This window comes from Glycine max, chromosome 5 (assembly GCF_000004515.6).
Source record: "Glycine max cultivar Williams 82 chromosome 5, Glycine_max_v4.0, whole genome shotgun sequence".
Taxonomy (NCBI): domain Eukaryota; kingdom Viridiplantae; phylum Streptophyta; class Magnoliopsida; order Fabales; family Fabaceae; genus Glycine; species Glycine max.
The window spans coordinates 27,097,458-27,122,935 of NC_038241.2; the positions used below are offsets into that span (position 1 = coordinate 27,097,458).

At 34.5% G+C, this 25,478-nt stretch overlaps 2 protein-coding genes across 2 annotated transcripts; one reads left to right on the forward strand and one right to left on the reverse strand.

The window, feature by feature from the left end:
* Nucleotides 1–840: 840 nt before the first annotated feature.
* Nucleotides 841–10,320, forward strand: LOC100801186 (aspartic proteinase 36). Its single transcript, XM_006579857.4, has 12 exons — nucleotides 841–1,233; nucleotides 1,356–1,476; nucleotides 2,366–2,793; nucleotides 2,900–3,056; nucleotides 3,177–3,259; nucleotides 3,347–3,443; nucleotides 3,559–3,631; nucleotides 3,788–3,994; nucleotides 7,557–7,681; nucleotides 7,954–8,055; nucleotides 8,123–8,217; nucleotides 9,865–10,320. Exons 1-12 carry the CDS (start codon nucleotides 989–991, stop codon nucleotides 10,037–10,039), a joined length of 1,908 nt encoding a protein of 635 aa, XP_006579920.1. The 5' UTR covers nucleotides 841–988; the 3' UTR covers nucleotides 10,040–10,320.
* Nucleotides 10,321–12,283: 1,963 nt separating this feature from the next.
* On the reverse strand, nucleotides 12,284–14,843 carry LOC100813455 (54S ribosomal protein L51, mitochondrial). Its single transcript, XM_003524626.5, has 4 exons — nucleotides 14,684–14,843; nucleotides 14,467–14,552; nucleotides 12,971–13,077; nucleotides 12,284–12,583 (listed from the first exon to the last, which is right to left on the reverse strand). Exons 2-4 carry the CDS (start codon nucleotides 14,544–14,546, stop codon nucleotides 12,411–12,413), a joined length of 360 nt encoding a protein of 119 aa, XP_003524674.1. The 5' UTR covers nucleotides 14,547–14,552; nucleotides 14,684–14,843; the 3' UTR covers nucleotides 12,284–12,410.
* Between the last annotated feature and the right edge of the window lie 10,635 nt (nucleotides 14,844–25,478).

Consider the following 25,478-nt stretch of genomic DNA (forward strand, 5'->3'; position numbering starts at 1 on the left):
TGTAAATCTTTTAATATTTTAAAAAATATTGTAAAAGAAATTATCATTGATATAACTGTTGAGACAATTATTATAAATGAGTTTTACACCGTACCTCATTTAATTTTTTCTTTTTTACACGGCAATTTTACGATTGTAGTTTTATATTAAGAGATAATAACTTAAAGGATTATTAAATTCACTATAATTATTTAAATTCCATTTAAATATATTAATATTTTCATACTCTTATTTAATTATAAATCAGTTATATATAATAAAATTATTAACTTTTATAAAAAAAATAAATGATTTTACAGTGGCCATATAAATGATTTTAATATTATAATTTAATTACAAATTATTGTATATGATAAAATTATTTTTGATTTTTATAATAATTATTTTAAAAATTATATCTATCATATTTTTTAACCAATTAACTTTATAAATATTTTAAATTAATAATACACAGAAATTGAATTTTTATAAGAGAAATTAAAAGTCATATTTAAGGAGATATAATTCAATAATATCAAAAAATATAATTAATCAATAAAAAATCCATCGAAAAAAGTTGATGTTATAGGTAAGAAGATGAGTTCAATTTTTAGTATCATTATTGGTGAATAATGGATAAATACATTTTTAAATGCGTAAGAACAGCCTTGGTCCTAATAAATCGCGGGGACCTAACTCACTTGAAAAAATTGCAAATCCAGATAAATTAATGAATAAAACAAATTATCATTAAAATGAAGACAAGTAAACATAGAACAAATAAATAAAATAAAATCAACTAAAAAAAGTAAAATCCTAAAATTAAAATATTTAAAAAGTGTAACAGAAACCAATTAATATGTCATCAACTTTCCTTCACAGAGACGCTGACTTGACTTCCCTCCTTTCTCCACCATCCTTTCCTTTTCTCTCTTTCTTCCGATCCGTTACCGCAGGAACAACCATAACTCGGATCCCGACTCGTTCTTCGAGCCCGAGTCACCAACTCATGGCGCGGGAACTCACTCACCACCTTTCACTAATCCTATTCCTCATCGCCACCGTCGCTGGCGACACCGCGCTCCTCCGCAACCGCCACCACGGTTCTCGCCCTTCCATGCTCCTTCCCCTGTACCTCTCCGCACCGAATTCCTCCACGTCAGCGCTCGATCCCCGTCGCCAGCTCACCGGATCCGAGTCCAAACGCCACCCTAACGCACGCATGAGACTCCACGACGATCTCCTCCTCAACGGGTAAAAACCTATTACGTCGTCGTTTAACGCGCTTTCTTTCTTCTTCTTCTTCTTCTTCTTCTTCGCTTCTTAAATCAAAATTCGGTAATTCGAGATTTGTGTGAATTGAATGGTTTTTTTAGGTATTACACGACGCGGCTTTGGATCGGTACTCCTCCGCAGATGTTTGCTCTCATTGTTGATACGGGGAGCACTGTTACGTATGTTCCGTGCTCCACTTGCGAACAATGTGGCAGGCACCAGGTAATGATGCTGCATTCTGTTTTTTTTTTTTTTTTTTTGCTTATGTAATAATGTTTCGTATTTGGATGATGTGTGATTGCCTTAACTATGTTAATTTGGATTGCTAAATGTGGAAAATGGGTAACGAAAATTAAATTATGTGAAGGAACTGTTGTTGTGTTGTGGATATGATGGTGACTTGTGATGATTGGGAAAATGGGTGCCTAGGGTGTTATAGGATAGGACGTTTGGGTTTGTGGTCTAGGCTTTTGTTAAGTATTGAAGCGGTACCAGCCAGTTCTTAGTGACAGTGAAAATGGAAAGGTGTAAATTGGGGGAGTGAAGATTTATGGGATATTTGGATTATGATAAAAAATAGGTTTCATTCTTCCATTTTCAACTTTTCCGTTTATAGAAAGCACACCCTCAGGGTAGTAGATAGGGGTGGGGAATAAGCCAGCAACATATTTGGCTTTGAGCTTCTTTTGCCTGCCTTGGTATGTTTCTTACCTGAGTTATTCAGTTGGTTAAGATTAGGCCTTCGAAAAGACCTAGTTAGGTTAACATGATGGCATTTGTGTGTGCACGTGTGTGCAATAGTTTTTTAATATGCTTGTTTTGTTTATGATGGATATATTTATTAATTTTATAAACATTACAATAATTTTGATTTGATATCTATGTTTATTTGAGACCTTGAAGTTGTAGGCCTATTAACCTATTTGAAGGCTGTCATTCAATATCAGTTCAGAATAAAATAGGTTGTTATATTTTCATAGAAAGCTAATCCAGGCCTACAAAGAGATGTCAAAGAATAATTTTGTTTAAAACTTCTTGTATATGTTATGTGTGTGTAAGTCCATCCACTTTATCTCAAGTAGATTGGATTTCTTCAATTTTATGTTAACAGGATCCAAAGTTTCAGCCAGAATCTTCAAGCACCTATCAACCTGTCAAATGTACAATTGATTGCAACTGTGACGGCGACAGGATGCAGTGTGTGTATGAGAGACAATATGCGGAAATGAGTACAAGCAGCGGTGTTCTTGGTGAGGATGTCATATCCTTTGGAAATCAGAGTGAGCTTGCTCCGCAGCGTGCTGTTTTTGGCTGTGAAAATGTTGAGACTGGCGATCTTTATAGTCAGCATGCCGACGGCATCATGGGTTTGGGCCGTGGTGATCTTAGTATCATGGATCAACTTGTTGACAAAAAAGTAATAAGTGATTCATTCTCACTATGCTATGGTGGAATGGATGTTGGTGGGGGTGCAATGGTTCTCGGTGGCATATCTCCTCCATCAGACATGACTTTTGCATATTCAGATCCTGATCGCAGGTGTGTTTCAAAATTCTTATCTTCTAGATATGAGATGTAATGCATTTTCTTAACAAATGCATTTTATTAATCTCACACATTTACTCTAGTTTCGGGGTGGCAACAGTCCATATTACAATATTGATTTGAAGGAGATGCACGTTGCTGGGAAGCGACTGCCTCTAAACGCAAATGTTTTTGATGGAAAACATGGGACTGTCTTGGATAGTGGTACAACTTATGCTTACCTACCAGAAGCAGCATTTCTTGCATTTAAAGATGCAGTAAGTTCTTTTGTAAATATTTTCATATGAAGTTTTTGGAGTTGCAATTTTATAGTTTCACCCTTCATTTTTTATTTTATAGACTTGATGGCTCTGATTATGTACTTATTCGGTTTGCAGATTGTGAAGGAACTTCAATCTCTCAAGCAAATCAGTGGTCCAGATCCAAATTATAATGATATATGTTTTTCTGGTGCTGGAAAGTATGTCTGTCTGTTACATTATTTAATAGTTCATGCCACTCTTTTAATTGCAGCTTAATTAACAGCTAGGATTTACTTGCATTTCAGTGATGTCTCTCAACTCTCTAAAAGTTTTCCAGTGGTTGACATGGTATTTGGAAATGGTCACAAGTACTCACTGTCACCTGAAAACTACATGTTTCGGGTTAGTTATATTAGACCATTAGTATCTTTAGCTGAGTTTACAGGCTGGTGCAGTTGTTTATCAAATGTTACTGATTCCGTAATCCCTACTTTTCATGGGGCCATTCTTTATGAAGCATTCAAAAGTGCGAGGTGCATACTGTCTGGGAATTTTCCAAAATGGAAATGACCAAACTACTCTGTTAGGAGGTAACTTATTTGATTTTGGGAGCTCGATCCATTTCATGCTTTGTACTTCAAGTGAAATATTATTCCTCTCTAATTTTGTATTACATGGCTAGCTTCTGTGGTATAGGTTTCAGCAATTCTTTGGTGATCATTCCCTTGTCATTTTTGTTTGCATAGGTATCATTGTCCGAAACACTCTTGTAATGTATGATCGTGAGCAGACAAAAATTGGTTTCTGGAAAACAAACTGTGCTGAGTTATGGGAAAGATTGCAGACATCCATTGCCCCACCACCATTGCCTCCAAATTCTGGAGTGAGAAATTCAAGTGAAGCATTAGAGCCATCTGTTGCTCCATCTGTGTCACAGCATAATGCTTCGCCAGGTATTATGAGCTGCTAGTCTTCAAATGTGTTTAATACAGAGACATCATGTGTTAACATGTGGGTCATATCAGAAGTTATATATTTCATGACATATTTCATCATTCTTTTTAGAGTAGTGATCACATATAACTACAACAACAACAACAACAACAGCGCCTTATCCCATTAGGTGGGGTCGGCTACATGGATCAACTTCCGCCATAATGTTCTATCAAGTACCATACTTCTATCCAAATCATTAAGTTCGAGATCCTTTTTGATAACCTCTCTTATAGTCTTTTTGGGTCTTCTTCTACCTCGAATTGTTTGCCTTCTCTCCATCTGGTCTACTCTCCTCACTATAGAGTCTACCGGTCTTCTCTCTACATGCCCAAACCACCTAAGTCTATTTTCCACCATCTTCTCTACAATAGGCGCTACTCCAACCTTCTCTCTAATAGCTTCGTTTATAATTTTATCCTGTCGAGTCTTACCACACATCCACCGCAACATCCTCATCTCCGCTACACCTACTTTATTCTCATGTTGGCTCTTGACCGCCCAACATTCTGTTCCGTACAAAATCGCCGGTCTTACCGCAGTCCGATAAAACTTTCCCTTTAGCTTGATCGGTACCTTTGCATCACATAACACCCCCGATGCTTTTCTCCATTTCATCCATCCTACTTGAATGCGATGATTCACATCCCCTTCAATTTCTCCATCATCCTGTATTACAGACCCAAGATATTTAAACCGTGTGACTTGAGGGATAATATGGTCTCCTATTTTCACCTCTGAGTTAGAAACCCTCCTTCTTTTGTTGAACTTACATTCCATATATTCCGATTTGTTTCTGCTTAGGCGAAAACCATGTGTTTCTAGAACTCGTCTCCAAGTTTCCAACCTCTCATTCAACTCCTCCCTCGACTCTCCAAGGAGGACTATGTCATATGCAAAAAGCATGCATCTTGGCGCTATCTCTTGGATTTGTTCCGTGAGGACATCCAGAATTAAGGTAAAAAGGTAGGGGCTAAGGGTTGACCCGTGATGCAAACCAATTGTGATGGGAAAATCGTCTGACTCTCCACCCTGTGTCCTAACACTAGTCGATACCCTATCATACATATCTTGGATAGTTCGAATATATGCAACCCTAACCCCTTTCTTCTCTAGAGCTTTCCACAAAATCTCTCTAGGCACTCTATCATACGCTTTCTCCAAGTCAATAAAAATCAAGTGTAAGTCTTGTTGGTCCATGCGATATTGCTCCATCACCCGCCGTAATAAATAGATCGCTTCCATGGTCGACCTTCCCGGCATGAAACCAAATTGATTCTCAGTAACTTGAGTCTCCTTTCTTAATCTCCGTTCGATCACTCTTTCCCATAATTTCATGGTATGACTCATGAGCTTGATTCCCCTATAATTTGCACAATTTTGTATATCCCCCTTGTTCTTATAGATTGGCACTAACGTGCTTCTCCTCCATTCCTCCGGCATGCGTTTTGACCTCATAATTTCATTAAAGAGTTTGGTGAGTCACTCAAGACCTCTATCTCCAAGAGTTTTCCACACTTCAATAGGTATGTTGTCTGGCCCCACCGCCTTACCGTTACTCATTCTTTTCAACGCTTCCTTTACTTCCTGTTTCTGAATCCGACGATAGTACTTATAGTTCCGGTCCTCTTCTCTTGTGTCTAGACTGCTAGAGTCATATCCATATCCATCATTAAATAAGTTATGGAAATACGCCTTCCACCTTTCCTTGATATCTTTTTCATGCACTAAGACTTTGCCTTCTTCATCCTTAACACACTTTACTTGATCCAAATCTCTAGTCTTCCTCTCTCTACCCTTAGCAAGCCTATATATAGATCTTTCTCCGTCCCTGGTTCCTAGAGCTTGGTATAGTCCGTCAAAAGCTTGGGCTCTTGCCTCACTCACCGCCTTTTTGGTTTCATTTCTAGCTATCTTATACTTATCCCAAGTTTCAGAATTTCTACACCTAGACCACTCCTTGAAACACTCTTTTTTTACTCTAACTTTGCTCTGAACACTTTCATTCCACCACCACGATTCTTTACCCCTAGGTCCAAAACCTCTAGATTCACCCAACGTCTCTTTAGCCACTTTAATAATCTCTTGGGACATCTTGTTCCACATATCATTTGCACTTCCTTGTGATTGTCCACACCATCCCTCCCATATCTTTTGTTGGAAAATTCCTTGTTTCTCACCCTTCAAGTGCCACCATTTGATCCTTGGTGCTACCATAGGACTTCTTCTCTTTGCCCTATCTCTAATTCTTACATCCATGACCAAAACTCTATGTTGGGTAGTCAAGCTCTCTCCCGGGATAACTTTACAGTTCAAGCAATACTTCCTATCAGACTTCCTGATAAGGAAGAAATCTATCTGAGAACATGTCCCTCCACTTTTGTAAGTGATAAGATGTTCCGCTCTTTTCTTAAACCATGTATTGGCTATAGAAAGATCCAAAGCCTCCGAAAACTCCAAGATGGATTTACCCTCCCCATTCATCTCCCCTAGGCCAAAACCCCCATGCACCCCCTCAAAACCTCTAGCCACGCTACCTACATGTCCATTGAGATCCCCTCCTAGGAAAACTTTCTCTCCTTGGGGTATATCCTGAAGTACCCCTTCTAGATCCTCCCAAAATTTTACCTTAAAGTGTTCTGCTAACCCAACCTGCGGTGCGTATCCACTAATAACATTAAAGGTGTCCTATCCCACTACCAATTTTAAGGCTATGATACGATCTCCTACTCTTCTTACATCCACGACATCCTTCTTCCACTCCTTGTCCACAATAATCCCTACCCCATTTCTTAATCTGATTTTTCCCGTATACCACAGCTTAAATCCCGAGTTGTCTAATTCTTTCGCTTTTTCACCTGTCCACTTAGTTTCTTGTAGGCACATAAAATTGATCTTCCTCCTCACCATAACATCCACTATTTCCATAGATTTTCCAGTAAGTGTGCCTATATTCCATGTACCAAAGCGAATCCTCCAGTCATGAACTAGCTTCTTTACCCACACCCGTTCACGAAAATGTGGGAACCCTTGCTTACTTTTCACTACATCCGGGCGGCGATGCAGCGGCCCTTGCTCTTTTGACACTGTACTCGAGCCATACAGCGCGTTGCTTCCGGACAACGACCTAGCATTCACATTATTACGTAATTGATCCATGTCATAGAGATTCGACAAAGTTTTACGTTGGCCGTCGAAAGCCTAACACAACCCTCTCCTTTTATCCGGGCTTGGGACCGGCTAAGAATAGCAAAGCTAACCTAACACAACCCTCTCCTTTTTTTACACATATAACTATTTATACAATATTATATTTTGTGTCTATCTCTATCTTCCATCCTATCATTTATTACATTTCAAATTCAATTTTTTCATCTTTTTCTCCCTTATTTGTATATTTTGTTGTACAAATTATTGTACAAGTATAATTTCTCTTCTTTTTATGTCTCAGCAATTAGTGCAAATTTTTTTATGCATAGACTCATTGATGACTAATGTACTTTAATAAACTCAAATGCCCAGGTGAACTTAAAATTGCACAAATAACGATGGTAATTTCCTTTAACATCAGTTATGTGGATATGAAACCTCACATTACAGAATTGGCTGGACTCTTTGCTCATGGGTTAGACACTAATACTTCCCAGGTTAGAAAATTATTACTACATTGCATGAATACTTTTTGCATAAGTATATATTTAATTAAAAATAACAATTTTAATCAAGTTAAAAAATGTTTGATAAAAATATAAACGTACATAGCATGGCTAGGTCGGGTGATTAGGATAGATTGGGGATTTTGGTAGTGGTCCTAATAATTTGTGGTGATAAATTTCCAAAGTACCCAAACAAACTATCCATTTTCAGCCAATTTACTCTGCTAATTTGTTTTTTGTTACTCTATGATGGATGTTTGCAGGTTCACTTACTGAATTTTACGTCTACTGGAAATGATTCCCTCAGTAAATGGGCCATAACCCCAAAGCCATATGCTCATTACATTTCTAACACTACTGCAATGGTAAGTTGACATTTTTGCACCTCCATTTGAATGAAGACTTCCCATTTGATGGTGATCTTCTATGCAGAATATAATTGATCGGCTTGCTGAACATCGCATCCAACTTCCTAGCACCTTTGGAAATTATAAGTTGATTGATTGGAGTGTCGAGCCTCCATCAAAGTAAGTTTTTTCTTGGAAGGGAAAAGGCCTTAAATTTTGAATGGCTATCTGTTCCATACCAACTGTATTTGTTATTATCTTATGCTATGGTTGGTTTCAGGTATTAATTCAACATAACTCATGCTTCATACTGTGCATGTTTGATATTTTGAATACATAGCATTGATTCTAGATGCAACATGTTGCTTTCTCAATTTGAAGATGTGGAAATAAATGTGTTTGGATTTTAGATAACCTCTAATCATGGACATGGTACAGCCCTTTTACTTTTTTGTTGCCTTTAGGGTACTAGGGTCAGTAAGAATAAGAGTTAAAAGATACTTTTATGAAAAGAATACAAGTTTGATCAAAGAGCTGGCTAAGAGAAAAGGTATTGGATATATGGGTGGAGAGCTATGAAGCAGAAACACTTCAAAACAGGACTTTTTTACCAAAATAGGTGATTTGAGCCAATTAAATATGCAAATGGGTGTGCATGGAAACTATTTACAGATTTAGGAGGTGCCACCTGGTAGGCGCCTCCAGTTCAAATTTTGTCATTTAGCAGGAGACACCACCCCACCTGGCTCCTACTATTCAATTTTTTATTTTTTTATTTTAGACTTGTATACATTAACTAAAATTTTCTATAATATTTATATCTAATTTTTCAATAAATAAAAAAATGAAAATTTGAACAGGAGGAGCCTGGTGGGGTGGTGCCTCCTGCTAAATGACAAAACTTGAACTGGAGGCACCTACCAGGGTGGCACCTCCTAAATCCTACCAGGCAAAAATCACCCATGCATTTCCATGCACACCCATTTACATATTTACTTTGCTTAAATCACCCATTTTGGTCAGAAAGTCTCAAAACATTCTAAACAGTACTCAGAAGTCAGAAATATAAAGTATTACGAGACTTTTTTGAACATGTTTTAAATTTGCCTCACTGGAAATTTGTTTTTCTTTTCATTTAAGTTAGTTTATTGATGTTTTCTTGCCTGTTTATGTTTATATTCTCATGTTAGTTGAGAGATAAAATGAAGTGTAATTAGTTGAGACTATTAATTTAGTTTTAATCTTATTTTTTATAACATTACATTTTTATTAGTTGATGGACCAAATTTACATGAGATAAATAAGCTTTGAAAGTTGTCACGATAAGTGAAGTGGATTACCTCTATGTCCTCGTATCAGATAACACATTATTCTGTGGAAAGTATTACCTACTGCTCAGTTTTTTAGCTTTTATTTATTTATGATTAGGGCTAGGCTTTATCTCTCTCTCTCTCTCTCTCTCTCCCTCCTACCTCCCTCTCTCTCCCCCCGTTGCCTGTAGGCCTTACTGGTCTTTGGTGATAGTGCTCCGTTTTCTGCCACATGCTATCATTGAAACGGCAGATGTGCACGAGGCACATATTTGTAGAAATTCTTAGGGTATAATTAGTAATGAGAAATTCTTAGGTAGACATTCCATTTAATTGTTGTGTACAAGGCATTGTTTAGAGATAAAGATTAATTTTGTAGCATGATCCACACAACCTTACATCTAGAGATATATTTTATAATATTGAACCGAATGCCCCTGATAAGCAGTGCCAATCTAAAATTTTCTCATTATCGAATTTGCCTTATCTATATAGCCACTTGTCTATAATGATGCAGGAATTGGTGGCAGCAACACTTCTTCTTGGTCGTGAGTTTAGCTATTTTGATCACATTGCTTCTAGGATTGTCAATATTAGGAACGTTCTTAATTTGGAAAAAAAGACAGCAAAGCTCGCATTCATACAAGCCAGTTGATGCGGCTGTTCCAGAGCAAGAACTTCAGCCATTATGAGTTAAGATCATGCTACTTCTTTTTAATATCTTACTTCATAATGTTAGTAGCATATTCAACTACCATCAAGAGAGCAATTTATAGTCACTCAACTGATCAAGTTTTTTGTTTCAAAGAAATCAGGCTGTCACGATATCCAGTGATCAGTGATCAATTGAACCCTGATAGAGTTACATAGAGATTTCTCTAGATGTGTTATCATCTGTAAACGCAATTTTGTTTGTGAAATGTGAATATTGTAATACACAGGTGAATCAAAAGGTGGCAGCATTAGGTTGAAATACAATTTATATACTGTAATTTTTACATTTCATTTCAGCTGTTGCTTAGTATCGCGTTATGTTTTTATTCTGTCACGACTCTTCTCAATAGGGAATAATGTCTAAGGAATTAATCTACTACTTCATTCTTTATTTTCCTCACAAGTTTCAAGTGAGCATAATGCTACATTGCTACTCATCTGCAGAAAGTGGATAATTGGAGAATAAAACAGAACCTGCTATTTCGAGATATACGGCATTTCACAATCTTGTACATATGCTTTTTTTTTTTTTTTTTTTGCGTCAAAGTAAATATATTAAAGATAAGAGCTGTGATGTGATGACGCACAAGATGTGCCAAAAACTAGCCCGTGGAATAGTACATGATGTTCCTATGATTCAGAATCATCAATACAGCTTTCAATAATACATATGCCAACAACTAATATCATGTTTGGGGTACCGTCGAGGACCCCTGAAACTCAGTTTGCCAGCAGCACCCCTAGTCTATCTTTTCCTTTTAGATGCATTGGAATTCGTGCAGTCAAGGTTTTAACGGGAAAACAAATGCGCACTAAACCAAATACATAACGGGCACACCCCGTCACTATCACAGCAGTCAGCACCTATATGAATAGCACGTTATCCAATCATTTTGCTCTATTTCCGTGGCATTAGAATATCCGTTGATCGCGTGCTGCATAATAAATAGCTGCTGATATATTGTAGTAGTTTTTAGTCCCAACCCAGTTATTTAGATTGCCTCAGAGTCTAGTGCAAACCCAAATTCATTGTCTTACAGCTTTGTTCAAGTCTCAGGCAGTTTACAGGATTTGACAACCAAGATGAAATCTTGTTCATTATGCTATACATCCCTGTTTGTGACTGTCTACATTTGTGTCTACCATAGAATCAGTTTTGAAAAGTTTAAATAAATAGGCCCTGTGTATTTAAGGAAATAATGTTTTTTTTTTTAAAAAAAAACTTAAATGTGATTATAAATAATTCAAAAAAATCACAATTAATTCATTCAAAACACATTTAAGAATTAGTTGCATGCGTGTACCTAGGGTCTTCTATAGCGTCTGCGAAAAAAAAGGTCTTCTATAGCGTTTTTGTCTAAAACAAATAGAAGGCTAATGGAAATGTGTATAATTTTGAAGAACCAATTAAAAGGTACTTAACATAGTTAAAGCGTCTAGGTCATGAGAAGTCCCTAAAACTTCTAGAAGAATAGAATACCGTATTAACTATTAACTCTAAAACATTCGATTGTGTTGCAAATCAAGAGTGGAAGATACATGTTTAAAGTCATGAACTCATCCCAGGGAAATCAAATGAAGAGAAAGATCCAGCTTCCTAAAAGATACGGTGTAGTTGAGATGTGCAGCTGAGACAATTTAAGTGGATTAGCTAGATCAACTATTATTGTTTGCACCTAAGTTTGTTGACATGGCAGTTATCTCCAATATCGTTATTGCCCATTGGACATGATCCAATATTTTAAAGGTTAGTGAAAAAAACGACACAGATGAATATCAAATGTTCAAGACATTGTAAAGGACTTGCAAGTTGCAACACAAAAACATTTCATTCATTTCTTTCAAGCTTTTTACAACTTTATTTAGATCTTTCTTTATTAGTAGTATTTTTTCACCATTACTATTTACTTTCATTTAATTTCAATGTTGATGTAGTAGAATTCAGTTTATCTTCTCAACATATTTGGTCAAATTTCGACTACCAAAACATTTATTCCTTTACAACTTGTTTTAGTTTCTTACTTTTCTTTTCCGGCCAACATGAAAATCTTATATCCTGAAGCAACTAATTCAGAAGAAAATATTTCTCTATTAAACGGCCAATTGCAACACTCTACTTAATAAAAACAGCTTTGAACCGAACCAGCAACCACTTTTATCGTGTTTTTTTCTAATTTTCTCATTAGCTTCATCATTGGGAAGCAAACAGTGCAAACCACCCAAAAAAAAAAGTGAATTATTGAAAAACTGGAAATTGTGCAAGATACATGAGAACTTACACCCACTAGTTCACAAATTGATTAATTCACCATATGAAAAGGAACTTTCTCATACACCTGGTTTTCTATCTTAATACTCCACAGCAGTTGTCCAAGTACCTTGCACACTAGGGCGTTTGGTTACATGTCTTGTCCTCAATTTCACTACCTTCCTTCCCAATGCATTTCTTAGCCTGGTTGCATGCAAAAGTATGTCTTCTGGATCCATATTCTTCACAGATATCACTCGCTGATTCTTGTTCTCTGCATTTCATAGGAGAATCATCAAATCACAACAAAGAAAACCTATTCCCACTAGGTGGGATCAACTATATAAAATCAAATGACACCATAAGGTGAGTCACATTATTGGATCTTCCCCACACACACCCAAACCACCTAAGAAGAGATTGTATTATCATTTTTTCAAGATAGATGCTATCATAAATTTCTCTCTAATGCATTCCATTCCTTTCTAATCCTATCTTGTCTAGTGTGTCCACTCATCCATTGTAGCTATAGAGAGGCAGAGTTAAATTTTATTGTTTCTTTTTACCATCCAGCATTCACTCTCATACAACAGCATAGGAGAATCATCAATTACAACTGAGAAAAATTTAGTAACACTACAAGTGAGCACAAGAATCTTACTGTAATAACCCTTCAGATGTGGATGCTGACCACGGATGAGTTCAGTAACCACCTCTAATTGAGGATTCTTCTCCTTAAATGCTGGCAAATGAGACTCCATAAATGCCCTATCATATATATTAAACTAAAGTGAGAATCCCCTGTTCAAAGCAGGAGAAAATATTAAAAGATACTTATTATTAATATTTCTGGTTCCCAGCCTTCAATACTAGGTATAATGCTAGGCAATCAATACTAGGTAGCAAGAAATATAGTTGATTCAAAACTCTCTAACTAGATTTTTTTTCTTTGAAAGGCAAAAGGTGAAGTATATATTAAAATAACAGTAGCTCATAGAACAAGAAGTGCCATAACAGAAGCTACCAAGAGAAAGTTACAAAAACATGAAACACACATAGAGAAAAAACCCTCTATGCAGGATCACCAAGCCATACTACTATATTTCCTTGTCAGCCTATTTCAGTTTACCAACTACCCGACAAGAAAATCCAAGAATGACAGCAACCAAACTGTTCCCACCCAGCAGATATATAATTGAGCCCCACTGTTAATGACTTATTGCATTCCTCCGACACTACTGTATCAGTGCATAGCTAGAACCCCCCTTCCAGTTAATTTCTTCCGGAGTACACCACAAATTACCTCCTACAATATATTTGTTCTCCCTATCAGCTATTTATCAGCCAACATCATCATCATCAGATCTGCTTTATTGCCCCCATTGTTAAAAGATTATGGTTGGCATGAAGCCACAGCCAACAGGGGACAAAAAACAAAACAAAAAACCCAAAGATGCCTGTAAAAGCACTATACAAGCAAGAACAAACTTTTGTAATTCATAAATTTTCCCAGTCTGAAGAGGAAACATTGATGCTCAACATAAATTTCAGTTCTTAAGTGTGTGTTTGGTTTACTGGTTTCACGACTTTCAAAGCATGTCAACGGAGAAGTATGTCTGTAGCTGGATTGAACTCAGGTTCGAAAGTCAAAACAAACATATCCTAAGTGATCGTCTAGGTTTCTAGACTTAACTTTTACTAGTAAGCAAAATCAAAGAACAAAGATTAAACCTGCAGTTAAAGGAGAAAGATGACCAAATCAGGCAACACAACATCCGTTCCAAAGAACAACAATCTGATCAAAACCTTATTATTATAAGATATGCAACTATGTAGGACTGTAACCAATCTCAATTGTTAAACCCTGGAACGAATATCATTGTATCCATTCATTAAATTAAATATCATCATATAACAATAACGATGACCAGAACATTTATGAACTATTCCACTTCATCCTTTCAAAAGTCAAAACTCACAATAAATACGGCTTCAAAGATTGACTGCAAATTTGCAATGTTATAAACAAATAAAGAGCACTATAGTACTAAACTACTAATAGATAACTAAAAAACAAGAAGTAAAAACTTGATTGTTCCGAATGAATATGAAAATAAAATACATTAAATTGAAGAGATAGTAAGAATGTATTTGTACCTTATACCTCTGCTACTTCCGCCCCAGTTGCAATAACTGACAATCAGCTTGTTAAGTTGCCAAACCCCTCGCAAAGCCATCTGATCCTGTAAAAGAAGAAAAACAAAAGGGTTTCAGAGAAATACGATGCGTATTTTTTTTTTATTAAAATTCTGAAAAGAACATAACACTGAGAAAAGAGAGAGAGAGAAAAAAAAAAGACCAGAAAACACCAAACCTAGTACTTCGCACGAAGAGGAACAGAGTGAAGCAACAGTGTCGGCGACGACCGGCGACGGCAGCTTTGAGAGGAGTGAGTTTGGTTCTGTTCTGTGTTTGGGAGCGACTAGGGTCATTCTATTCTCTAAACTGGGTCGGTACGAAACCCGACCCGAAAGACCTGCTTATAGGCTTTTTTTTTTTTCTTGGGAGTTGCTATTGGTCCCAACGTGACAACCTATTTGCTATTTGTCCTTATCAAGAAGCTGATAGTTTTTTGTTTTTTGAAAATATCTTTTCTTATGAAAATATGATTTTATTGTACGGTTATACAACGAAATCATGTTTATGTTGTTTACGGAGACGATATGAAAAAAATAAACAATAAAAACATAATTTCGTTATACAGTGGAATCATGTTTCCATTGTTTAGTAAAGGAGTGCGGAAAAGAAAAGTATAAGAAACATGATTCCAACGGAAACACGATTTCGTTGTACAAGTTGTGCAACATAATCGTGTTTTCTTTGTTTACTAACGAAATGCGAAAAAAAAGTAATGGAATCGTGTTTTCGTTGCTTTTTAAAGGGATGCAAAAAGAGAATAAACAATGAAATCATGATTTCATTGTTTATTTTTTAATCCAAAAATAGAACTATGCTTTTGTTGTCCATTTTCCTTTTCTTCTTCCTCTACAGATTGAGAACAGATCTGATGATGATGGTGAAGATTTGGGTTGATGGGTCTAGATTGATGCAGATCAGACGTGTTTGGTTATGGTGAGAACGTGTAGCGAAGCAGAAGAAGGTGCAGGGCCAAGTGGTCGCGTGCATAAATCTAAAGTCGGAAGTGATGCACGACACTGTTGCAGTGCCATTAAGGTTGTTGGGTTCAAATTTGGACAAAGGTGGTGGCGCGTGGTATTGGTGCGGTGGTGATGGATGCGATGAGGTGAAAAGAAGGTGAAAGGGAAGACAGAAGGTTTTTCTTTTTGCGTTTGTAGGGACCAATAACAAATGGAGTGAGTCAATAGTAACTTTCTTTTGGCAACTGCTTGGGGCACTCAGCAGTTTTCAAAAATGCTAAAAATACCCTTATGGGTATTTTTGGTTATAAATAGCAGCATCTGTTTTTCATTTCTGTAGCGCCTTTTTTTCCCGTCAAATCTCACTTCCTTATTGTAAGTTGCTTCCCTTAGCTTCCATTGGGCTTCTTTTCTAAGCATTTTTTTGTCTCCGGTGGTGTACGTGTGTTGTTCAGGAATATATGATGAAGTTGAGTCATTATTCGTCGCCGGAGAAGAAGAGGTACATGAAAAAATTTTAGAAATATACAGATTGACAATTCGTATGACCATACGGATCAGAATCCGTAGGTTTTAATTTTTTTAAAATTGTAAATTAAATTTTCTGAATTATATGTTTAATTTCTTTTGTAGTGTAATTTTTTTTTGTAATAGTTTTAACAATTTTAGAATTTTTAATTTGGTGATATTATTTTATAGTGGTATAAAAAATAAAAAAATATATTTAGTAATTAGATTGGTAAAAAAAAGTTAATATATATAAACTTTTAAAAATTTCTAAAACTAACATTAGATTGCTTAAAAATTAATTTAGTAAGTAATTGAAAATAATTTAGTAATTAGATTGGTAAAAGTAATATTAGATTGTTAAAACAATTTTGTGTATACATTTAACTGAATTATGTATTTACATGTTTAACTGAATTATGTATTTTAATGTTTATTACAATGATTAATAATTAAACAAATTTGATATTTTTATTGAAGGATGTATTTATTGGAATTTATATGATATTTATTGAATGATATTTTAATGAAGATATGTAGTAAAAATGTAGTTTGTGGTTATATGATGTACAATATATTTTTATTTTTATTTTGTATAGAGTTATATTTGTGTCAATAACAAATGAGATGATTGTATAATTTTTTTAAGTTGCATTTTTTTATCATTGAATTTGTTAAATTTTTTTTTAATATGGACGAAGAACAGGGAATGTATGATAGTATCATGTCTGAAGAAGTTTATATGAATGTTGAAAATGAGGAAGATGCTGACGTGAAAGTAGAACACGTTGATTGCTCTGATGTCTTTAATATTTCTTAGGTATTTGTCTAATTTGTAGTTGGTACAGTAATTATATTACATAAATGTTTATTGAACTTAGACACTTTTTGAATTGTGTTATAGTTGTTTGCTAGCCGTGATGAAGTTTTACATTGGGCTTGATCAGTGACTCATGACATTGGATTTGTTGCCGTAATAATGAGGTGGTCAGACACCAATATTGGTGTTAGAGGAAGAGTCTTATTTTTGTTAATAGCTTACGAAAGGAGCGCTGAGTATAGGCCTAAGAAGAATGATTTGGTAAGAACATGCACTGGCAGTAGAAAATGTGGATGCCCGTTTAGTTGTGTACGAAGCCAATTTTGGGAGGAGAAGGATGGATGGTGAAGTTAATTTGTGGGGTTCACAACCATGAAATAGCAAAGTCATTAGTTGGGCATCCATATGCGGGTCGACTAACTAAAGCTGAGAAGATTGTTGTTGCTGAAATGACAAAGTCCATGGTGAAGTCAAGAAATATTCTCTTGACGTTGAAGGAGCACAATGCCAATAGTAATCTAACAATCAAACAAATTTACAATGTCAGACATGCTTACCGTTCTTCAATAAGAGTGAGTAACACTGAAATGCAACAACTCATGATGTTGTTTGATCGAGATCAATATATTCACTGGCATAGGATAAAGGATGATAATGTTGTACGTGACTTGTTCTGGAGTCATCCGGATGCAGTAAAATTGACCAATTCTTGTAATTTTGTTTTCTTGATTGACAGTGCCTACAAAACAAATAGGTGCAAACTGTCATTACTTGATATTGTTGGTGTTACACCAACAGGAATGACATTCTTCGCTACTTTTGCTTACTTGGAAGGAAAACGTCTTAATAATGTTGTTTGGGCTTTACAACGGTCTCAGGGTCTTTTCATGAGAGTTGATGCAATTCTCGGGGTTATTGTCACTGACAAAGATTTTTCTTTGATGAATGCAGTGAAAACTGTATTCCCGAATGCTACAAACTTGTTGTGCCAGTTTCACATTGACAATAATGTAAAGGCAAAGTGCAAAACCCTAGTTGCTCAAAAGAATGCATGGGATTATGTGATGGAGGCTTAGAGGAGTTTGGTTGATTGTCCATGTGGGACTTCTTTTGATGAGTACCTTAAAAACTTTGAAATGGCTTGCTTTCCGTGGCCTATGTTTGTGGACTATGTATGTCAAACATAGGTGATTTCGCACAAAGAAAAATTTGTGAAAGCATGGACCAACAAAGTGATGCATCTGGGAAACACAACCACTAACAGGTATGAATATTGTTTTTTGTTTGTGTTGATTAGTTTAAGTGTTGACTTAAATAAAAATGTTGTGGTTGTTTATATGTTGTTGTATATTTCATTTGTAGGGTTGAGAGTGTTCATTGGTCATTAAAGAGACTCTTACAAAATTTGTTTGGTGACATATGCAGTGTTTGGGAAGCAATGTTATTCAATGAGAATGTGTGATTTTTTAGAGTGTTGATGTGGTATATATAGATGTTCAGTGAGACAGCTTTGCGTTTTTTTTAATAGACGCGTGTCACTTCCTATGTGCTTTCAAGTACAACAATGTTTTGCCATGCTTTAATTTTGCATCAAACATGCATTGTTACTATCAGAACTAAAACAATTGAGTAGTCATTTCTATATCAGTACGTACGTGTAGTATTCATTTTTTTAAACATATGCATGCAATTCATAGTGTGTTGTCAACTTTGAGAATGATTTATGATGCTTCAATGTTACAAAAAATATACATTTGTAATTTGTTATGGACAAATTAATTTATTCCTCAAATCAATATTAATGACTAATTAACGATAAACGGATGACAAAAATTTGTATCGCATAATAAAAAATGTGTCCATAAGTAAGGTACCAAAATTATAAATTAACCAAATGTTACTGTCAATACATAAATGGACCAAATAAATAAATTATCCAAAAAAATTAAAAATAACATATATAAGGCAAAAAAAAAACAACAACTTCAATGATTGTCCGTATGCCGCCTATGCCTCGATCTATGACCTATAGTTGGTTGACTAATGTAGCTTCTTGCGATGCTCAGACATTCTTCAGCAACAGTATAGGCTTTTGTTCCTTTGGTCAGGATCCTAAGGTTCAGTAGCCTCTCCAACTTATCAGCAATTGCTACAAAACCATTCTAGTAAGTGAAAAACCATAACAATTGTAAGTAATAAAATGCAAAACAAAATAACAAACACAAAATACAAAAAAAATAATATTACCACTACATGTCCAAGATGATGCACATCAACGTCTACCTCGTCAGGTGTTGCTGCCGCCACCGGTTGTTGATACGCATCCGGTTCAACAAATGTGTCATATTGTTGAACTGGTGAAACTCTAGGAGGATTCCCTGGTTGTGCCGAACTCATGAATGAGTGCACGAAATCATGTAGAACCAATCCATGTAATCTGACGAACACTGGCCAGGCATTGCATAGATTTGCCCTACAGGTGCAATGTAGTCACTGAACTCCATCTATCATTCATTTCTTCAACAGATGTCGAAGATGCAATAAGATGTGGCAGAATAGTCTGGATCTATCCAAACTATCGTACAATCCTCTCCAATCGGTGAATGACTGTTAAAGGACCCCATTTGAGATGGTTAGAAAATAATGAGATCACCTCAAATTCTCTAAATGAACGGTGGTCACCATACGAAATCCAACACACTACATCAGGGGTTAGTTTGTCTAAACGCCTGCAATACGTCAACAAGGGCAGTGCCTTGCCAGAGGTCCATCGGCATGCACACAGTCTCCTCTCGACATAATCCTCGACAGCTAGGGCAGAACCAACGGACGGGAAATGCTCATAGATCCAACACTAAATATATTTTGCAAACATATTCATTAAAATACGCAACAACATATAATAATCAACGCCAATGAAAAAAAAAATTGTAACATATGAACTAACCTGTAATAGAGTGATATATTCTGCAAGCTACCTCGTCATGCTCTTCGACGTCTCATTTAAATTATCATACATGTGCACAAGTGATGTAGCGCCCCAAGCATAAGTCACACTCTGCGTCAAGTCACACGGTGCATCCAAGAATACCACGTGCACGTGTGTGGCACTCTTGTTAGCAAACAGTGTGCATCCAATCAGATGCAACAAATACGCTCGCGCTGCTACAATCCAATGACATGCCTCGATCTTCGTCTGATACACGTCTCGCATCCACCATAGTCGAACATAAGAGCCATGATACTGAATCGTCTCAGCTCTCGCATCTGCAACGTTGACCTCGAGTAATTCCACCAACATATCAACAGCGTCGTCGACATGAAGTTGCTCGAAGCTGTGGAACGCCCCTACGATAGGTAGATGTAGCAACAACGCAATGTCATCCAAGGTGATAGTCACCTCTCCGACGGGAAAATGGAAACTACTAGTTTCCTTATGTCAAAGTTCCACAAAAGCAGACATTAGTCCTCGATTGCCCGTATCTAGGGAACATGCGATCAAAGGACTTAGTCCATTGGCAGCCATAAGGCCTTCAATCTCTGGAGTAGGCCTCCCGAACATAGCCATCTTCCTTGCATGGGAAGATAGCTTTAGCTCAGGACGTTCCTGCAAACAATAATATCGATCATGTAAAAAAGATTATTAAGTTGTAAACTACGTGCTTTATGTTTTTTTAACAATTACATACCTCTCAATTCCAGACTCTCAGAGCAATGTGATGTTCAAAATCTCTCAGAACTTATGTGTCATGGGGTTCGTATGGAAAACCCTCAACATTAGTAACAACTTCTTCAACAGGTGCTTCTTACTGCTCCTCGTTCAATTCCTCCACAGCCGTAGAAGGATCCTTAACAACACACTCCTGTCGTCGCTGCCTACGAGTAGATGCAGTGGGCCTTCGCCGCTGGGGGCATCATCATCACTCGCTTCTCTCCCCAGGTTCCTATTACTCGGCCTAAAGCACGATCAAGACCTCTAGTTCTAACCATTATCTGTACAATATTTTTAAAATGATTGTGAATTTTTTTTCCATGTTAAACTATTTTCAATTTTTGTTTCAATCATTTTTTAAAACTAACTAACAATGTTAAAATATTTTTAAATTTTGGTTTCAATATTTTTTATAACTACCAAATTTAATATATTTTAAAATTTAATTTCAATCATTTATTAAAACTAACACTCTTAATATATTTTAAATTTTGATTTCAATATTTTTTTATAACTAACAAATTTAATATATTCTAAAATTTTATTTCAATCATATTATAAAGTTTAAATTTTCGTTTCATCAAAATTTTCATTTCAATCAATTTTTTAAAATTAACTAACAATTTAAAAGTCTTTTAAATTTTTGTGTCAATATTTTTTATAACTAAAAAATTTAATATATTTTAAAATTTTATTTCAATAATTTTTTCTAACTTACGAATTTTTTATACGATTAAAATATTTGTTTCAATAGTTTGTGTAACAAATTTAAATAATTTAAAATTTTCATTTGAATTGTTTTTATAACTAACAAATTGAAATTATTTTAAATATTTTTTATGATTTCAATATTTTTCATAACTAGCGAATTTAAATATTTATTTCAATTTTTTTAAAAGTTAAACAAATATAATATTACAATATTTTAATTTAATATTTTGGCCAAACTAATCTAATCTTAGTTTTGGAAATCTAATCTAATATAATCTAGTCTAATCTTATATTAATATACTTAACAAATAAATCACAAAAATTATCCCCACACAACATAATATAAAAAGGAAGATTGACCAAATAAGCTCATACATAATAAAAAATCAATACATTATCAAATTTCACAAATTATTACAAATCAATTTTTTATTTTCAATTAAAAAATAAAAAAAACCAATACATATCACTGATCCGTATGATTTTTTTTCCTAAAAAAATTATGTTTCCGCCATTGATGTACGTCAAACAACAACAAACCAACACATTCATTCAATATAAAGCAATGAATCAACCAAAAATGCGTGAGAAGTAGATGAATACAAAGCAATGAATCAACTAACACATTCATTCGGAGGATAACTTATATGGAAGAAGATGAACCCAACAAGAAGAAGCAGCAACCAACACCAAGCAGAAGCGAAGAAGATGAAGCAAAAGCGAAGAAGACGAAGTAGAAGCGGTGCGCGAGAGAGGAAACAACAATGTGCGTGAGAAACAAGCACCAACGTGCGTGGGAAGTAGCAAAGAAAAAGGAAGAAGAAAGAAGAAGCAGAGGAACAACCAAAGGAAGAAGACGAAGCATAAGTGCTATAGAGAAAGGAAGTGACTCATACGAATGAGTCATTGTTCCTTTATATATTAAATGGGTGAAAGACAATTTAATCATTTCACCTAGGGTGCTGAGTGTCCCAGCAAAAATGTTGGGTGTCCAAAGTAACACCCCTTTCTTTTTCTTCTTCAAATTGGGTATAAAAAAACCCAAGCCCACACAGCAGGGATCAAAATGGAACTTAATCCATTGCAAACAAACCTAATTTATATTCATGGCACTTCCTAAATCAAAATTAAAAAAAAATCACTTTCATTATCTGTAATAAATGTATAAAATAATAATATATTGGAAGACAATAAATAATTAAAAATTTGAAAATATCACCATCTATCCCTTTCTTTCATTAATTATTGGGTTGTATTTTATTAGACAAAACTATTGTTGATATTAAAGAGGAACGTATTTTTTTTTCTTTTCATAATCCTCTGATTCATTAGGAAAAAGGAATCCCAACTATTCAGAGTTTAACTTAGAAGTAGGTAAAAATTTGATCAAGAATTATTTTACCAAAGATCAAAATTATATATTACGTTAACGATTCAACCTTAATTAAATGGAAAATGTATTGAACAAACAGTGAAATAATAATAATATAGTACTACGTCTTGCTCGACCAAGATACTAGCTTTATTGCGAGCCAAAAACCTTGATGGCAGCATTCTACCTTTTATAGAAGTTCAAAAGAATGAGAAATTATGGAATTCTCTATAAGAGTTGGAGAACTACCACTTTATTAGGAAGTAAAATTACCAACGTTTACACGAATTTTCAATTGGATGAGATTGGTAGAGTGGTCTCCATTGGAGATGGGATTGCAAATGTGAAAGGAATAACGTTGAATCTTTAGAATGAGAATGTCAAAATTATTGTCTTTAGTAGAGAGAGTATGAAAACAACTAAAATGAGAAAACAAAAACTATTGAAAAATATAAGTTACAAATTTTCATATTAAAGAAATAGATTTTTTTTTAAAAAAACCTTCTTTGTCTAAATTTTAGTTGTGTTTCCAAACATCTTGATTATTATACAAACAAGTTTTTTTGAAAAAAAAAATGTTGAAATTACTATTCCAAACATACACTTTTTATTGTTTCTTATTATAATAGTAGCTTCTATCAAACTTTTATAAGTTATTTCAACTAACTCTTAAAATAAACTAACTTATAAGTTATTAATTATTTTATTCTTAATAATTCTTTGAAATTTCTTTATACTTTTTTAATTTAAAAATCAAATAATTAAACATCTTAAAATCTTAGAATATGAGTTTAGGTCTAACTCAATCCCCAAAAACTAACTCAAGGGGTGAGGGTTGACCCTCATTTATATATTATAACTTGGTTTTATTTTTAGCTGATGTGTGACTTGAGTTTTTTTCCAACAAAACATGTTCTTTGATGTCATTTTACATTTAATAGTTAGTTTATTAACTAATTTTGTTAAGCATTTTCAAATCAATTAGTTAACTTATAATATTTTTTATGTGGCTTTAAACACTAACATGGACTATCATATTTTTTATGAGACCCCAGATTATATTTCTAGTGCTTTAAGACACTTCTAAAAAAATGAGTTTTAACATCGTCCTATTAACATCGATTATTTGAAAACTGATGTTGTTAAGCACTTACAACATCGGTCTTCAAATAACCGATGTTAGACCTAAATTTAGTGTGATTTTAACATCGATTATTTGAAAATCGATGTTGTAAGTGCTTAACGACATCTGTTTTCAAATAACCGATGTTAAAACTGAATTTAGTGTGACTTTAACATCATTTATTTGAAAACCGAAGTTGTAAGTGTTTAACATCATTTCAAATAACCGATGTTAAAATTGAATTATTTTAACATCAGTTATTTGAAAACCGATGTCGTAATATTAAATTTAATGTAATAAAAATATAAACACAGCAGACCCTCTCTACAAAATTTAATGTAATAATATTTATGGAAAGAGAAAAAGGAATCTCACGAAGACGGTACAAATGGAGGCTTCAATTCCTTCTCCTTCTCTCTAATGTTTGGGATCCCTAACAGAGCAATCAGAGGAAGAGCTTTAGAGAGCACAAAAAATGCCACAATTGATAACGGAGAACGCTTGAGCGACTATATCGAGATAAGAGATGAGTTATTCACAATTGGGGATTAGTGAGAACATGTGTAGGGATCCTTAGACTATCAATTGTAATGAGTTTTGGGGTGTTTCCGCAATTTTTTATTTTATCCTTATAATTATAACTAAATTATATATGTTTGATGAATCATTTGATGTCCCAATCAGAAATTGCTGTGAAATTGATATGCTCTTGTGTTGAGTATGAATCCTATCAATTGAGTCTTTTTCTAATTAACGCGAATTGATGAAATTAAGTAAGTAGAGATTTAGTGTAAGAGGGAGTGAGATACTGATTTTGTATTTTTAAAATTTAGAAGAGTATTAAATGACATAAACTTATAATGATATTGATTTTGTGTGTACATGGCACCAGAGGTGATCCAATGTGAACCTTATAATGAAAAGTGTGATGTGTACAATTTTGGGATAATATTGAACGAGCTTTTAACGGGAAATTACCCATACGTTGAGACGAAATATGGTCCCACCAAGGTATATATGATCATCACACTAATCTTGAGTTGCCTAGTTAATTTTGTTAAATTGTTATGTAAATATTTAATGAAGTAGTTCAATGCTAATCTCAATTGTATAACAATATGAAATGTCACTTGATCTTGATTATCATGAAATAAAAATTTTGATGTTATATTATTAGATTGTCATGAAAGTTGTGGAGGGTAAGTTGCGACCTAAGCTTCCGTGTGATGATGTTGGCCAACTTGGAACCAGAGAGATTGAAGACGCTTTGCATCCGGTGGGCAAAATACTATTTGAAAGTTAAAAATGAAACTTAGAATGTTTAGACAATTTTGTAATTGTAGTTTATATTTACTTACTTTACAGTTTTTACAATTCATGTTTTAACATTAAATATGCTTTAAATTCATAGTAATTAGTAAATTTCTCATGGAATTTCGGTTAAAAACTGTTTCAAAACAGAATGAAAATTATATGTTGTGTGATCTGATTTTAAAATTTACAAGTTAATTTTAGATTTATTGAAAAAACAGACAACATATTAAAAAAAAAAGTTCTAAAACAACATCAGTTTTTTAAAAAACCGATGTTAAATGTTACTAACAACATCGATTTTTTTAAAAACCGATGTTGCTATTAACATTTAACATCGATTTTTAAGAAAATCGATGTTATTAATGACATTTAACTTCGATTTTTAAAAAAACTTATATTATTAATAACATTTAACACCGATGTTGATATGTAAATTTATAGTTTTTTTTCAT